Below are 18,151 nucleotides of genomic sequence, written 5' to 3' on the forward strand. Positions count from 1 at the left end.
ACACGTCCCTAGAGAGAATCGCCAGGAAGGCAAACGTTCATCCTAACTTTGGGAATCCAAGTTCTCTGGACTGAACCTGAGTCCCTCCTATCGCCCCCTCCTTTAAGTACACCACAATCCCCCCTCCCCGTGACTGACCTGACACCACCACCACCCCCGACTGAGCAAAGTGGACCAAGGCTGAGCCTGGATCCGAAACAGACCTTTGGTCGACTTGGGCTGGGAGCGAGCAGATTCTGTTTGAAACCAGCAGGCACTTTGATTTCTCAATTTGCAACAAAAATTCTTTAGAGTTGCTTTTTGTTGTTGCCGCTGTTTTGTTGTGAAAGAAAGTCATTCTTACACACAGTTGGCTTTCCTTCAAGGCTAATGGTGCAGTCTGTTCTTTGGGGATACCACATAGCCACATAGCATGCTTAAAATGCATAAAGTTTAGAGGAAGACGGTCATTCTCTGGAGAGCAGATCCTGTGTTTATCCAAGAACTGCATCTCTGCCTCCTCCCACACCAGTCACTCTCTAGCCAGTTGCATATTTGGTGGAGAGATTTATGGAACTGAACATACAGCTGCAAATTTTCTTTCTTTTTCTTTTATTCCCCAAGAACAGTGTTCTGCTGTGAGGGCTGTTATGCAATAAGCACACACACACAACTTATTTACTCCAGGAATGTCCAAAACTCCTAAGTGGTATCCCTTGCTGAATCTGACTGTGTGGGTAAACATAAAGCATTCTATGGAGGAAAGAAACTCATTCCATAGATGTAACTAACAAATCTTGACTCAGCTTATGTCTCTGTCTAATATTTTGTTCAAGGACCATCCATGAGTCTAGCTACACTCTACAACTACTTCAGTTCTGAAGCAACTTTGTTAAAGTGAATATCTTAGGGACAGGAGCAGAGATTCTTTAACTGAATTCCACTACTTTAAGATTATGCTGATTATTTACTGGGGCTCCTGGATGCTCTATCCTTATGGAGTTCTCTTGGATTGGGGAAAATTCTATCTTATCACCCTGTATTGTTTTTTTATTTTTATGGGTTTTTTTTTAATTTAAAAAAAAATTTTCTTTTGGGATTTCTGTGGTGGTCCAGTGGTTAAGACTGTGCTTCCACTGCAGGGGGCATGGGTTCAATCCCTGGTTAGGGAACTAAGATCCCTCATCCCGCATGCCACATAACCAAAAAAACAAAAAAAAGTTTTTAAATTTTTTTATTGAAGTATAGTTGATTTACAATGGCATGTTAGTGTCAGGAATACAGCGCAGCAATTCTCTTCCCTTATAGGTTATTACAAAATATTGAGTAGAGTTCCTTGTGCTATACAGTAGGTCTGTTTTGGTATCTATTTCATACATGGTAGTGTGTATATGTTAATCCCAACCTCCTAATTTATCCTCCATTTAAATTTATCCATTTAAAATAAGTATGTTTATTTAAAATTTCTTATCTGAATGAATAACTGCAACTTGACATCTATTTCCATTTCCCAAACCAGAACCCAAACTGGCTTCCTGGATGTGGACCCGTGCAATGGTTTGTCTCCCTTTCAAAAATCTGCATCCGTTGGGCTCTTTTGGAGGGAGAGATTGCGCAGGAAGAGGGACAGAAGAGAAAAACAAATATTTATTTAACATTCACTGGTATTGAACGCTGGGCTTAGTACTTAATCAGATTTGATCCTAATAAACACGATCCCCATCTTACAGATGAGTAAAGTATAACTCAGAGACTTCCTAAAAAGTGTATCTCCAGGGATACACTTGGCTAAAGTCACATAACTAGTAAATTATAAAAATGAGAGTTAACAAATTTTTATTGCACTATATAAAAAATGTACAAATTATTCATGCACATCTCAAACTATATTACAGAGTAAATTACTAGTGCAACTACTACCTAGGAATTCTAAGACCATGGATTAGTTGTCTACTTCTGAAATTTATATAAATTTGTGGGACGCCGCCAGGAAGGAGCTGGATTCTTGGTCCAGAGGAAGGCGAAGTTACATTGTTGCATCTTGCTTGCACTACCCGGGAGTGCCGCGTAAGGCGCCACGCGTGCATCCCGTGGATTGTAGGCGTAGCAATATTTTGTCACATGTACTGACACACACCAATCCAGGGCTGTTGTGTGGACCTTCTGGCCAGTATAAAGCCTGCCATATTCTGCTGCGTAGGGTCTTCCTTCCATCTTTCTTCAACTAAGCTGTGCTCCAATAAAGTGTGATACGAGAAGAATCTTGCGTGTGGTGACTCGTCATTCTGCTGGTCAGAAGCGGCTCGCCGCATAAATTTATCATATTGCAGTCATCATATTGGGTACATATCTAGGAGTGGAATTGCTAGGTCATAAGTTATGCGTATATGTTACATGTAACTAGAGTAATTGTTCTATCCTCTATTGAAAGTGGAGCAGAATAGTCTCCAGCTGTTACTGAATTGTCTGTCCTTTGAATTCTGTGCATTTGGCTTCATGTATTTGGGGGCTTTTTTTGTCCGGCATATACATTTCGTGTTTGTGCTTGATATATATACTTGTTACGTATATATGTTTATAATTTTTGTATCTTCCTGGTGGATTGAACCTTGTACATTATAAAATGTCCTTTTCTTCAATGCTGACTTTGTCGTAAGCCCACGTGTAGGGGTCCAGTTTCTGGACTTTTGATTCTGTTGCGTTGGTCTATATACCTATACTAATACTAATACTACCACCATCTTATAGACTATAATAATAGGCCGTAGCTTTATAATATGTCTTTTAGACCTTTGTTGTTGTTATTTACATATCGAAAACACTTAAGTGCCTGAGAGAGATTCATCTTACACTTCTTCATTTGTACTCTTCTGAACTGCAGTTTACATATCTAAAAATAATGTCTCCTTTGCAAATGTAATGCAAGCAAACTCCTGACCTAGTTCTTGGCACCTAAATAACCAGTTATTAATAGTAAATGTTGTTCAATCACTAACTAATAGAAGTTATTTTTTTCTCATTGAATTTTAGAGCTGAAAGGTGCTTTAAAGTCTCTAATAAATATACAGTTTTTTGCAGCCCAGTTGATCAGATGACGAACTAATGCTTGGAGAAGTGAAACAGCATGTTCAGAATGATTCAGCTGTTTGGGTGCAGAGCTGAGACTAGGATTTCTCTCCTGACTCCTAATCCAGTGCTTTCTCCATTGCTCCATGCTTAATTTACCCTTGGGGAGATCCTCACTGGGGAGGCAGGAAGGAAGGAGAGAATGAGTGTATCCCTGGAGATACACTTTTTAGGAAGTCTGTTTTTGCTGTGAATAAGCCAAGCTTTACAGACAAGTGAAGGGTGCCTCACATTGAACTTGGCAACACCCATTCTGTGTTGATCACCTGATACCAGCTTTCTCACCCACCTACAGAAGACAGATGGTATATTGAATCTTCTGCTGTCCTGTTTCTATTGTGAAGCAAAGATTGCAACAACAAAAAGGGAATGTGAGTGGAATTGGTAATGCCAGTTAAAGGCACAGATTAGGTGATGTAATCACCATGACAAATGGTGTGCCTTGGGGGAGTTTGCTGGCTGAATTATATGCAGCATTGTTACCAAGGGTAATTATACAAACCTCTATTTGTGTTATGTCCTTCCTCCTGGAACCTTTAAAATCTTCATTCAGGAATCATTAACATTCACCTCACTCTAGCAGAAGAGTTATAAAGAAACATGGTTTTTAAACTTTGGTTGAGGATAATAAGACCTGCCAAGTCTAGCCTGAGATGTAAAGATTAGCTTGAGTTATTCTTCTTTTAAAATTTATTTATTTATTTATTTGATTTTTGGCTGCGTTGGGTCTTCGTTGCTGTGCGTGGGCTTTCTCCAGTTGCAACAAGCAGGGGCTACTCTTCGTTGCAGTGCACGGGCTTCTCATTACGGCGGCCTCTCTTGTTGCAGAGCACGGGCTCTAGGCGCTTGGGCTTCAGTAGTTGTGACAGGCGGTCTCAGCAGCCATGGCTCGCGGGCTCCAGAGCGCAAGCTCAGCAGCTGTGGTGTATGGGCTCAGTTGCTCCGTGGCACGTGGGATCCTCCTGGACCAGGGATCAAACCCGTGTACCCTGCACTGGCAGGCGGACTCTCAACCACTGCGCCACCAGGGAAGCCCAGAGCCTGAGTTATTCTTAAAAGTAAAAAATGCCCCCTTACTATTCTCCATCGTTTTCTTCCCTGATGATGATGATGATGAAGTGAGCATTATTCCATTTTTCAAGCATCATAGAAGGAAAAATCAAAGGCAGTGTTCTTAAGAAACTTCATTGTGTGTGAGAGGTGCTTAGATACCATACTGAGGTGTTTATCCATGTGGTGTCAGTGCCAATTTTAGGGGAGCTGATTATCTATTACTTAGGAGGCAAGGTAGCCTAGGGCTTAAGTATACAAGTTTGGAGTAAAAATCTGGGCTCCACCGCTTACTAGCTTTGTGAACTTGGGCCAGTTACTTTATTTCTCTGTACCCTCGATTGTGAGATGTAAATAATAATAACAATAATCATCATACTTGCCTCATAGGGTATGTTGGGAAGTTTAAATGAGATTACACATGTAAAGAACTTTGGAAAAATATTAGGTGGTCCCGTTAGCAATTAGAGCACTGCCCATGCTGACTGGCAAGTTGTAACCTGAGAAGTGGTCCAGGTATATGGATCAAATGGCTAGGATTTCCCAGGGTGGATAACAAAGAAATTAAAAATCATCCATAAAAAGATAGTTCTCTATTTAAATATTTATGCTATTGCTTTCACAGCCTCTTATGTCAGATTATGAAAGCCATGGTGTATGATTTGGAGCAAGGTTTAAAGAAATAGGAACAATCAAAATATACCTTTTTTCTTTCTAAACTTCAGCAGCTTTCAAATGTTTCTTAATCTACTTATGACTTTTGTTAATCTGGTTCACCCACCTTTACTTTGGATACTTTGGCTGTCAAAAAGCCTCAAGCTTCATTCTCACCAGGTCTGGTTGTGGGCTGTGTTTGCCACATTAACAGTTGACATTGGTGGCTCACACATGGCTTTAAAAACATGTGTGGTAACATGGCAGCAGGTTTGGTTATTTGGGGTATTGCATTTTGAGCAATTTGGATATTATCTCTGATAATAGTTCTAAACGTAAGCATTTTATACATTGTTATTATTAATTTTAAAGTCTAGAAGATAGCAAAATTTGGCTGTAAAAATGAAATAGACTTCAGGCAAGTAATAATTATAATAAAATCTGAAATGTCAGCCCCCTTCTTGTATTTGAGGTGGTTAATTCTCAAACCATAGAATGTATTATCACAATACTAACAGGAATGGGATGAGCACATAAACTAACTTTTGGTACAAAAAATTCTGGTGGATACTTTATAGCATTGGTTTTTCAACATTGTGCTGTAGCAGAATCGCCTGATATGCTTAATGAAAGTGCAGATTCTTGGGACCCACCCCCTGAAAAGTCATATTTGGTAGGCCTTGGGTAAGATCTGAGAATTCACATTTTCAACAAGCCCTCAAAGGTGACTTATATTTGCACTACAGTTTGAGAGCCACTGTTTTATATTTGGATACACTTTTCACTTAGGCACTGAACAGTGAAAATGGTTTAAATAATGTTGACTGAATGTGTAGCTGAAACTTCGAACATGTAACTGGCTCAAAATAAGCTTCCTCATTAATTAGTGCATTTCCTGTCATATGTAGCATTCAAGTAAGATAGGTTGGTTGCCCGGCAGGGATTTGTAGAGGAGAGTTCTACTTTTAGTGGGAGCTCGATTAGGGTGATCTCTAGAATACATCTGAGGGTTCTACTTGATTAAGAATGTAAGTATTTACTTGCCCTTAATATCTTGGTTCTGCTTTCTGTATCGTTTGATTGGACAAGCTTCTGTCTCCTACTCACCAGGACTCAGCCCTTCCTGATTATTTTCTGTATCTGTCTGGGTCTATCTTTTTTCTCCTTATGACTCTTTCTGTCTCTGAAATTTTATCTGCCTCGGTCTCTATCTTGCTAAATGTTTTATTATTTTCAGGGAAAGCGTGAAGCAGCCTTACCTTCCAATCCTTCTTTCTCCTTCAAGATCAGAAAGAAAAAAAAAAAATAGAGAAAAGCTAGAGTAGCTTTCACATGAATGCAGCCATTTCAGGGATGCAAGTGACTTAGTGAATAGAGATCTCCATGGCAGTGAGAAGACACTTAGGTAATCATAGGTGTAGTGTTTCTCCTCAATCTCACTCCCACTTTGGTTGAAACAATCAAATGGTTGTGATGGAACTCCAGCCATACGAGAACTCATGTGCAATTGCATCATCCCACAGGCGCTCAATCTGTTCAGAGGGTTAGTGTACATCTGCCAGCACTGGCTCAGGGAGAGGAATTAGAGGCAAGATTATTTAGTCGTTCTGGCTCCTTATCAGGAAGAAGCCTGGAGTTCAGCCTAGGTGTTTATCCCAACGTGATCACACCCTGAAACGTATGAGTCCTGACTCCCTCTTCTTGTTAACTCTTATTGGACCTACTTTTAGGCCTTTTCTTCACTGCCCGGATGCTCAGAGACATCACTTACCCATGACTTATGAAGGCTTGGTTCTTCCTTTTCATTAAGGATAATGCCCTCTGCATCTCTTCTTTCTAAAGTGAAGGTACCCTCCTTTTTGTAGGAGACGAGTTCAGAGCAGCTATAGGAGCTCATGACAGCTCTTTTCAGTGAACTGGGGACATGAGGGAATTGCATTCAAATCTTTGAAAACAAATCTGAGAAAGATAATTATAAGCAGAAGAAAAGCATCACAGCCTCACTCGAATTCTCATTACCCCCTCTGGGTGGCACCTAAGTCCCCCACCCCAGATAGGAGGTAATAGGTATCTAAGGTAGGTCTATTCAGAGGTCATCACATGTTCTGTGTGTTTGTGCTTTTTAATATAGTAGAGAAATAATTTTCCCCCAGGCCGTGTGCTTCCTGTTGTTGCTTGTGTGTTGACTTTCAGAACATAGTGTACCATAGATGCTAATTCAAAGTCCATTAAAACTGAATACATTACATAGTAATACCTGCATTTCTAGATCATTTTGCACATTTTTAGTAACAGGATATTGGAACTGCTGGAACCACAGCAGTTGTTGGGACCACTTAGGGAGAGATGACGTCTTTCCAACAGCCTGACTCTAAAATTACTACCTTGAATATAAACATGATAAGTGTTTGAAAGACCTTTTTTTTTTTCTTGCCTCATTCAAGGAAAAAAATTTGAAATAAATGTCCAAATTTACATATTGTTGAGGATTTTAAGTGACACAAAAAGCAGCCCAACCTTAAATGAGTAAAATCCTTCTTAGTGAAGTTGGAAGAGCCTTAACATCAACATCACAAGGTATTTGAGCGAACCCAGACTGTTTAATTAACAGTTAAGGCCAAGAGAGAAAACACTTGTTTTCCACTGTTCTCTGCATTCGTCAGAACTTGCATGTTGTACTTTATAAATTTGTACTTATGTCAGGCTGTAGAGTCATGGAGTTCAAATTCCAGATGAGGCACTTAGTTGTGTGCCCTTGAGCAAATAACTTAACCTCTCTGATATTCAGTTTGTTCTTAAGGATTTTATTGATGAGCATGGGTTGCCAATGACAGAAACCAGCTATCATTAAAAAAAAAAAAGAAACAAAGAAAAAGAAATTGATTAGAAGGATATCAAGAATGTAAGAGACTCAAAGGCAGGTCTAGAGAACTAGATGACCTATGATGGGGTTCCATCCTGATAAACCCATTGTAAATTGAAAATATCTGTAAGTCAAAAATGCATTTAATACACTTAACCTAGGGAACATCATAGCTTAATCTGTCTTATTTTAAACATGCTCAGAACACTTACATTAGCCTACAGCTGGGCAAAATCATCTAACACAAATCCTGTTTTGTACTAGAGTGTTGACTGTCTCTTATAATTTATGGAATACTGTATTGAAAGTGAAAAACAGAACGGTTGTAAGTGTATCTATTGTTTACCTTGTGATCGCCTGGCTGAGTCAGAGCTGGGACTGGCTTCTTTCACTTAGCAGAATGTTTTCCAGGTTCAGCCATGTCGTAACATGTAGTTGGTTCCATTTTATTGCTGAATAATATTCCATTGTATGGATATACCACATTTTATTTCCCCTTTCATCAGCTGTTAAACATTTGGGGCCCATCAGTTTTGAAGCACCAAGCCCTCCTCTCTTAAGCTCTCTCTCTGCTGGCCCCAGATCAGGGATCACAGACTCAAATGTCTCTCAGCTAGGTGTAAGAAAAACAGGAAGTGGTGAGGACCACGGCCAACGAGAGAACGTGTGCCCATCTAGAAGGGGCAGCCCCTATGGAGCCACTGCTAAGTGGCCATCCAGGCCTGGTATCGTTAGCTCTTCAGATTGTTCCAGAGAAGCCAGAATCTAGATTTTTATGTGAAAATTGTCTAATTTTTAAATGTTGGTCAATTGAAACCAACACTATGGGGGAGAGAGAGAATACAATTCTGGTCGAGACTAAATGCTGCAGGTGATCCCTGAGTGATGCAGAGACATGTTTCTTCTTTGGGAGCCTATGAAGGGTTAGCTAGAGTGTAACTTCTGCACTCTCCTTGGGCAACACAGAAAGGCTGTTCATCACTTTGGAGAAAAGAAGGACCCGGGTCTAAAGTCAACACGCTGGGTTGGGTGGGGGTGGAATTCCTCTCATTCTTTGGCTCAAGAGCATGCTGGAGTAGAAAACACAAAACTCCAGCAAATGTCTACATTGAATTCGTGCTGAATTGTCCTGCAAATTATACTTGTAGCCTGTTTCAGGATGCGAGACCTTGATTCTTACTAGGACTTCAACCATGGTTGAGAACTGCTGATTCTGTACAAGATGTGCTCTGACGAAAAAAAAAAAAGTGCCCTCAATTCATGGTGACAGATTTGTGGAAACGAAAAGAAAAACAGAGGTCGGTCTGCTTATGTAGAATGACACCATAGTATTTTATAAGTTGGGGAGTGGAAAATACTGAGGCTTATGACAACAGCGAGTGTTTATTGAGTAAATAACCACTGTGCTTGCCACTGTGCACTTTCCATTTTGTTTTGCGTGTGACCTTGAAAACAGTGGGTATTTTTAAAGGGAAAGAAGTTCATTGAAGCTAGTGTTGGTATAGGGCTTGGTATTTGCACAAAGGTTTTCAATTCATTAATTTGAACCTGTGAGGCTAAGCATTTTTACCTAACTCTCTTTTGTAGATGATGTCATTGAGGCATAGAGGCAAATGACTTTATTAAGATCATTCAGGGAATTCCCTGGCAGTCCAGTGATTAGGACTCCTCGCTGTCACTGCCGAGGGCCTGGGTTCCATTCCTAGTCGGGGAACTAAGATGCCCACAAGCTATGCGGCCAAAAAAAACAAACAAAAAAGATCATCCAGCCAAGGAGCCTAGGACTTAAATACATATCATTTGATTCCAAATCCTTCATCTTTTCCACAGATACACAGCTGCCCTTTTAATACGTTCCACTTTTGGTTTATCTAAGTAATAGGTATAGATATCTTTAGACTTAATACAGTATTTTATGTATTTTATTTCATACTTACATTTAAAATATAACATGTAATTTCTGTTTCATATTTGTTATATTTCTTAATACGGTGTCTGAGTTTCTGTGGATATTACCCACTCAGAAAACAATAAAAGGAAACAGTGATTTTCAAGTGTTTTAGTATTTTCACATTCTTTGTGTTGTCAACACTAAATTTATTAATAAATAATTGGGAGCAGGTGTGCACCTTAATTCTTAAGACATTACACTTAAAGAAGTATGATAATGAGAACAACAGATATGGGACACATTGTTACCGAATTGGTTGGACGGACCCCCACTTGGGCCCTGGCCCTGGCCAGAACCCCCTGTCTCTGTGGGGAAGGTTCTTTGTCCGTTTGGATTCCACAGCCAATAACAAAACCGACGCTGAGACAGAAACAGCACACGCTTTATTCGGAGGCCAGAGAATGGAGAATCGGGAACTTAGTTTGCAAATCACCTTCTCACCAGACTTGGGCTGGGATACCTCTGATATAGAGGGGAGGGGTTAGGGGGAGGGAATTCATTACTTCTCCGAGAACAGGCGTGTAGTTTGCTCAGAACTGGGGCAACATCCCTTTTCAGTCCTAATATGGATTCCTCTGGTTGTTGTCATGGCAATTGTCAACTGTCATGGTATTGGTAGGTGTGTCATTTAGCATGCTAACATATTACAATGAGCGTATAATGAGGTTCAGGGTCTCCTGAAGGTCAGGTCTTCTGCCATCTTGGATTTGGCTGGTTCTAACCAGTTCTGGTGGGTTCTTGTTTTTCTTTTCTGGTGGTTTCCTATAAGATAAGGATAACACTTCTCCACAGCTGCAGCTTATGTTCCCTCAAGGAAGGGGGTGGGTTAGAGCTGGAATCTAACAGCCATGAAAACAACTTCATTAACTTAATCAACCTCAGCCATCTCCTTTCCTCCCCCTCTCTCCAACTTCTGTCCCTTCCCTTTTGTCTTCTTTTCCTTTTTTTCTTTAATTAATTAATTAATTAAATTTTTGGCTGTGTTGGGTCTTCGTTGCTGCCCATGGGCTTTCTCTAGCTGTGGCGAGTGGGGGCTACTCTTCGTTGCGGTGCGCAGGCTTCTCATTGTGGTGGCTTCTCTTGTTGTGGAGCACGGGCTCTAGGTGCATGGGCTTCAGTAGTTGTGGCACACAGGCTCTCGAGCACAGGCTCAGTAGTTGTGGCACATGGGCTCAGTTGCTTTGCAGCATGTGGGATCTTCCCGGGCCAGTGATCATGTCTCCTGCATTGGCAGGTGGATTCTTAACCACTGTGCCATCAGAGAAGTCCCTCTTTTTATTTTCTTATTTTCCCAATCAATGAAGAAATAATTTATAAGGAGCCAGAAATCCTTCAGGCTCAATCCTAATTGTGCTTTTTTTGCTTAATACATTATTCATTCAGTTCATTCAACAATGAATATGTATTGATTATTTTATTCATCTCATTTTGCTGTTGTAACAAATTAACAAACTTCGTAACTTAAAAAAACGCAAATTTATTATCTTATAGTTCTGGAGTAAAAGGTCTAAAATAAAGGTATCAGTAGGTCTGCATTCCTTCTGTAGGTTCTGAGGGGAGAATCCCTTTCCTTACCTTTTTCAACTTCTAGAGGCCACCTGCATCCCTCAGCTCCTAGCCCCTTCCTCATATCAGTCTTGCTTCTGTGGTCACATCTCCTAATTCTGCCTTTGACTTTTTTTTTTTTTTTTTTTTTTTTTTTTTTTTTTTTGCGGTACGCGGGCCTCTCACTGTTGTGGCCTCTCCCGTTGCGGAGCACACGCTCCGGACGTGCAGGCTCAGCGGCCATGGCTCGCGGGCCTCTCACTGTTGTGGCCTCTCCCGTTGCGGAGCACACGCTCCGGACGTGCAGGCTCAGCGGCCATGGCTCGCGGGCCTCTCACTGTTGTGGCCTCTCCCGTTGCGGAGCACACGCTCCGGACGTGCAGGCTCAGCGGCCATGGCTCACGGGCCCAGCCGCTCCACGGCATGTGGGATCCTCCCGGACTGGGGCACGAACCTGTGTCCCCTGCATCGGCAGGCAGACTCTCAACCACTGTGCCACCAGGGAAGCCCCTCTGCCTTTGACTTTTTGTCTCCTTCTTATAAGTACCCTTGTGATTACATTGGGCCCACCTGGATAATCCCTATGTTAAAATCAGCTGATTAGCAGTCCAGTTCCATTTGCAACTTTAATTCCTTGTTGCCATGTCAACTAATATATTCACAGGTTCTGGGGATTAGGACATGGAACTCTTTGGGGGTTGGGGGTATCATTCAGCTCACCACCAGTGCCTACTATATGCCAAGCACCTTATAGATTTATATTCTGTTTGATTCTGTTTTGCTGATTGGAAGTACTTATCACCGACAGCTGGAGATCTGTCCATTTTTCTATTTGAGAGATATAAACAAATCATTCCTGTCCAGTGTGCACTGTTCAGACACACAACAGATATACCATCTGTTAATCTGTGTCAGCTAAATGGAAAGTACCCAGCATCTGATGCCACCACCAACCTCAAGAGAAGCCCCTCCGTTTGAGGCAGTAGCTGTGATCAGTATTATGTTCAGTATGACACATCCAAAGTGGCCGCTCATTACTGAATAACGCTTTTTAAATTTTTTTATTGTAATTATCTGTCCTATCATAGGTAAACTAATACTCACTTAGTTTAAAAGCTGACCTTTGTTGGCCTCATCCATTTTCGTAAGGATGGGAAATAGGGAAATGGGTGAAATTTATCATCTCAACTGGGACACCATGGCAGGTGAAAGGAGAAACTATTAATAATCATGCAGGAATAATAGGTATAAAAGAAGACTGTTTGGGGAACACGAGGACATAGAATCTCGCTGTAAACTGAGTCCAAATGAATAGTAACAGCCACAAACACTGTGATTATGAAAAAGTATTGAGTACCCCATAGGTTCAGAGCACTGGAGTAGAAGCTTTACGTCCTTGGCCTCATTTAATTCTTACAACAATCTTAGAAGGTAGATATTATGATTATTAATCACCCCTATTTTAGAGCTGAGGGAACTGAAGCTCAGGAATTTAAATACCTAGCTTAAGCTAGTAAGTTGCTGAGTTAGGATTTAAACCCAAGTTGGTAAAACGCTAAACCAAATGCTTTTTCTATTATACCGCCTTCCAGGAAAAGTATAGTTTCTTGGAAATTGTTAAATTGCAGTTGCTGGCTGGGTACAGTTGGGTACCAATGTAGGAAGTTACCTGTTAAAGATACACAATGTCTTTATTCTAGGTCTGTGAAAAACCGGGAGCTCTAAGATGCTTTTTTTTTCTTTCAATGTGCATAGTTTTTTTTTTTTTATTTTTATTGGAGTCTAGTTGATTTAGAATGTTGTGTTAGTTTCTGCTGTACAGCAAAGTGAATCAGTTATACATATACATATATCAACTCTTTTTTTAGATTCTTTCCCCCGTATAGGTCATTACAGAGTACTGAGTAGAGTTCTCTGTGCCATACAGTAGGCCCTTTTCCTTAGATTCCACATGTAAGCGATATCTCATGATACTTGTCTTCCTCTGTCTGACTTACTTCTCTCAGTAGGAGAATCTCTAGGTCCTTCCATGTTGCTGCTGATGGAAGCGGGGAGTCCTAACCACTGGACCGCTAGGGAATTCAAGAGATGCTTTTTCTTTGTCCTTCCTTTAGGTCTGTCAGTTCGTCGTCTCTGTAAATGGGCTTAACGTACTGCACGTTGACTACCGGACGGTGAGCAACCTGATTCTGACGGGCCCACGGACGATTGTGATGGAGGTCATGGAGGAGTTAGAGTGCTGAGAGGGTAGCCCTCCCAGCCCATCCCGTGGCCTGCGGAGGATCAAAGGCAGAACAACACAAAGCTCTGCAATGACAAGACTTCTGTATACCTGGATGGTTTTGGACATACAGATCTTTTCTCCGTACATACACATCTTAATTTGAGTTTCACACACTGTTTCCCTGTTGAATGTGGAAGAACCGGGTAATACATCTTTTTTTAAAAAAAACAACAAAAAAAGACTTACGTCAGTGTAGAAAAAGTTTGAGAAACAGAATTTTTTTTTACATAGTAGCATTGCCTTACTCAATTTCCATTTGCAGGTCTCATCCATTGCTTTATATCTTAGTTTGCAGAAAGTTGTTGAAATGCTTCTCTTGCCAAAACAGCGATGTGCTAAAATCCCCTTCACAGGAGTCAATAAAGTAGTTTTTACAGACTTTAAGTTGTACCGTCAGCAAATGAGCATGGAACTGTTTATTAGAGGATCTAGATTTCACCAAATTTCAAATTAAAACAACATCCAAAGGAATAGTACTTGTTAATTAGCACTTTGAAGGTTCTAAATCATTCAGTGCTTAAAAGCCATCAAATTTTTGACTTAATTCCTGCCTTTAGTATCAACTTTTCACTTAACATGTGTTTTCAGTTATGGCATTGGTCAAAAACCAAAAACCTTATAATGGTATGGTTGGGGTAGATAGGGAGATAACTACTTAAAACTATGTGCTCTGTTTTCTCTTTCTGAGCCTACATCATTTTGTTCTATCAGTCAGCAACAGCAGCTTTCTAGAAATAATCCTGAATATGTTGAATGTCGAAACAGACAAGTTTGTATATACACACATAATTCAAAATCACGCCTCTAGCAAGATTTCACTTTGAAGTTGTCCCTTTTTAAGTGAAATATTCTAGAACTTGGCCCATATATGATAAAACTTGAAACTAAATTGCCTTATTGGCCTGAATTTTCACTAGCTTTCTAGTGTGACATATTCTAAGGGCATGACATGTTGCTTATTTGGCAAGGTTATTTTTCACCAAAAGCAACTTCTTGTGTTGTAACTCTTCAGCTCACTTGTATATATGCGTGTTTCTTTTTTTGGTCTCAAAGAGAATGCATTTTGGGGCTTGGTGTATAGAGGAAGCTCCTCAACGTGCCAAATTAGGGAATCAGGGAATGCTCAATTCCTCTTATTTTCATATAATACATTCTGAACGACAAGGTTACTTTCTTATCATGTAGTAACAAAATATGAATGTTGTACCTTGGCCATTTTTGGGTGATAGGTTATCATAATGTAATGGTACTGGTGGAATGGACATACCGTGTTAAAGATACCACATTTATATGTTTCTGGTAGTCCAACTTTTCTGGTCTGTAGCTTTAGTCAGAGAATAGGACTTTGAAGTAATATAGGATGGCTAACATTAATACTGTCGATCTACATTTGAGAAATATTATCGTCTCCGTGTGTATGTGCGTTTAAACTATGTGCCGGGCTGTGTGCTCTGGCACTTTACATACGTGCTCTCTTTTAATACTCATCACAACCTAGCAGGGTTGGTATTATGCCCCCCATTTTTCAGACTTGAAAACTAAGCCTGAGCAAGTTTTAAAATGGTCTCAAGTTCACACAGTTGCAAGAACTACTAAGTGATAGAGCCTGGATTCAAACACGAGTTTATCTAATGCTAAAGCCCATGTTACTCCCTCTCCTACATTCCCCAGCCTTTCCGCATTTAGGGACCTTCCGTTGAGGGCTTATCCTGTACCCAGTGCTGTGCTAAAACTATACATTGCCTATCCTTACTGACCTGTGAGGTCAGTGTTGTCGTCATCTCCATTTTACAACTTAGGAAATGGACTCATAAAAAGGTTAGTTATATACCCAAGGCCACACAGCTAGTAAGTGGGAAGCCTTACCATTAGGCTTTAAAAAAATGTATAACATCTTTAAAAGATAAGTTCTAGGGCTTCCCTGGTGGCGCAGTGGTTGAGAGTCCGCCTGCCGATGCAGGGGACACGGGTTCGTGCCCTGGTCCGGGAAGGTCCCACATGCCGTGGAGCGGCTGGGCCCATGAGCCATGGCTGCTCTGGAGCCTGTGCTCTGCAGCGGGAGAGGCCACAACAGTGAGAGGTCCGCGTACCGCAAAAAAAAAAAAAAAAAGATAAGTCCTAAATGCCTCCTGTCTGCATGTATTCATTAACTGCTAAAAGAAGGAGGAATGCCTTTTGGGTGTGGCATCTTCTTGCTGCTACCCGTCCTTTTTATGCATGTCCCAATGCCTGTTGTCTTGGACGTTGGCATAATACCACTTCCCTTCAGCCAGTCTAAGCACCAGAGAGGCATCTGCCTTTATTGACTTCACACAGCCTCCTGCCTGTGAAATTTCTTTGATTCAGAGAGTGGCATTGATATCTTTGCTCAAATGAACACTAAGGTGAAGGAAGGAGGGAAGGAGGGAGGGAGGGAAGGAAGGAAGAAGGAAGAAGGAAGGATGGATGAAGGGAGGGAGGGAGGGAAAGAGGGAGGGAAGGAGGGAGGGAGGGAAGAAGGAAGGAAGAAGGAAGGAAGGGAGGATGGAAGGGAGGGAGCGAAGGAGGGAGGGAGGGAAGGAGGGAGGGAGGAAGAAGGAAGGAAGGAAGGGAGGATGGAAGGAAGGGAGGGAGGGAAGGAGGGAGGGAGGGAGGGAGGAAGGGAATAAAAGCAGGAAGGGAGGATGGAACTGATTCCTCCTTTGACTCCCATCACCCTTAAAGTGCAAATGCCAGAGAGTTCTATTTAAGGCCAAGAGAGCTTCACCTTAGCTATAGTCCCAGCCCACCCCTGGCATCCTCACCCTGTAGTTAAAGTGAAAGCTCCAGTCCCAAAAGGGCCCCGGTCTAGCTCCCTGCAGCCTTTGCCCGTGCAGTTTCTCCTCCCTAGAATATTATTCTTTCTCCTTCTTTGCCTGGAAAAATCTGTCTTATTAATTCCGCTTAGATATTCTTAGCTAGTACCTCTGAGAAATCTTTGCCAGCAATCTAGTTCTGGGATTGATGCCCTTCTCTAAATTCCCATGGATCCCTATACACCACCCTCTTGTGATGAGAGCACTGATGACATTTCCTTTGAAATTGTCCCATTACACGTCTGTCTCCCTGACTACACTCCAAGCATCTGCAGGACAGGAACTGTGTCTTGCTGCCCAGGTAGTCCCTTCACAGTTCCTAACACAGAGCAGTATGTCCGCTATCCATTGCTGTCTAGCGAATCAACCCAAAGCACACCTTATAACACTACTTATTTGCTCGTGATCCTGTGGGTTGGCCTTTTGGGCAAAGCTCACCTGGGATGACCAGCCACAGCTTGATGTGGTACGGGTTGGGTTCAGACAAACATCTGTGGTCAGGGAGCGTGTCGATTGCGGGGCTGGCTGATTGTGGATGGCTTTGTGCATGTATCTCGCTGTTGGCTGGAGTGCCTCAGTTCACTTCACGTGGCCTTTCCCCATAGCTAGCCCAGGCTTTCTCGTTAAGCCTCATGAGATCGAAGAGGGGGAGCATGGACACTGCAAGACCTTTTGTGGACTTGCTTGGAAGTCACACAGTGTCACCTCCACAGCATTTTGTTGGCCAAAGCAAGTCACAGAGCTAGCCCAGAATCAAGAGGCTGGGAAACAGACTTCCTTTTGATGGGAGGAGCTGCAAAGAATCTGGCCATTTTTAAACCCACTAAGACTAGGTACTCACTATTTTTTTGAATAAAGGACCAAAAACTTACCTAGTTACTGAAAGGCTTCAGCTATCCAGATGTAAATTACTGACCAACCACTGCGTTGAAGTACAACAGTTGTGAATAAAGCCCCACGCCTAATGAAAACTAGAGTCAGAAAAATCCTGGAATAATAGTGCTGCATGGAGCCACAGAGAGCATGGTTTCTATTCTTTGCATTTTGCTGAGGTGTGGAGTGGTCAGGTGGCGTGCCCAGACTCATGAGGCTTGTTGGGGCCAGAGCCTGGGCCCAACACCAGCCTCCCGCCCTCCAATCCTATGTCCTTATATAGCCTCCTGCAGTGGAGGGTAATGCCGTGAAAACAGGCCTTTGGCATTGGGTTATTCATAAAATGCAGCTGTGCCATGTACCTGTGCAGGTGAAGGATACATACTTTAATTAACTCAGGCCTTGAGTTGTTAAATCCTATCATTAAAAAATAAATATTTTATGTGATATTTTGACAGTTGAACGGCTTTAAAATTTAGAAACTCCATTCCTAAATGTAACACCAAGAATGATTCTAAATTAACAGTAAGCAGTATTTCTAAGAGCTTTTATTTCCTATGTATGTGTGTATCTGTGTATATTGGTGTACTGTGTGTGAGAGTTCACTCATGGAGAATCCCTGAAATGGCTTACTTTGTTCCTAGAGAAAACACTTTTGGGTTTTCAGGTGTTTGTGTAATGTGTCTGTGTTTCTGTGATAGAGACAGAAATCATTTTTCGTTAATTCTTTAGCATAGGATTTGAAAGCCATGTTGGTTAATTGTGCTGTAGAGAGAAAAATGCAGCTGCCTTTTGGGTGGGTTCTGTTATCTGATGTGTTCTTATTAATATCTGATAAATAATTGTATAAATTGATACATTTCTAGTTGAGAAATGGTGGGTAACATGAAGAAGATATCCATGTTTGAGTAGATTAGATACTGTCAGCTTCACACTACCTTATAAAAGGTGAATGCATTGGAGTGGTAGCAATTAATAATTTAAAAATCATT

The 18,151-nt window shown here is 41.4% G+C and overlaps 1 protein-coding gene across 6 annotated transcripts in view; it reads left to right on the top strand.

Moving 5' to 3' along the window:
• Positions 1-18,151, top strand: part of DEPTOR (DEP domain containing MTOR interacting protein) — a 147,245-nt gene that overhangs the window by 126,886 nt on the left and 2,208 nt on the right. For 3 of the 6 annotated variants that reach the window (XM_033843248.2, XM_033843247.2, XM_073794700.1), the window contains one exon: positions 1,499-13,268. The exons of 2 other annotated variants lie outside the window; for them this stretch is intronic. In XM_033843248.2, coding sequence (XP_033699139.1) covers positions 1,499-1,663 — 165 coding nt within the window. In that variant the 3' untranslated portion in view covers positions 1,664-13,268. One more of the 6 variants, XM_004323274.4, reaches the window with a different exon arrangement.

This window comes from Tursiops truncatus, chromosome 17, assembly GCF_011762595.2.
Source record: "Tursiops truncatus isolate mTurTru1 chromosome 17, mTurTru1.mat.Y, whole genome shotgun sequence".
NCBI lineage: Eukaryota > Metazoa > Chordata > Mammalia > Artiodactyla > Delphinidae > Tursiops > Tursiops truncatus.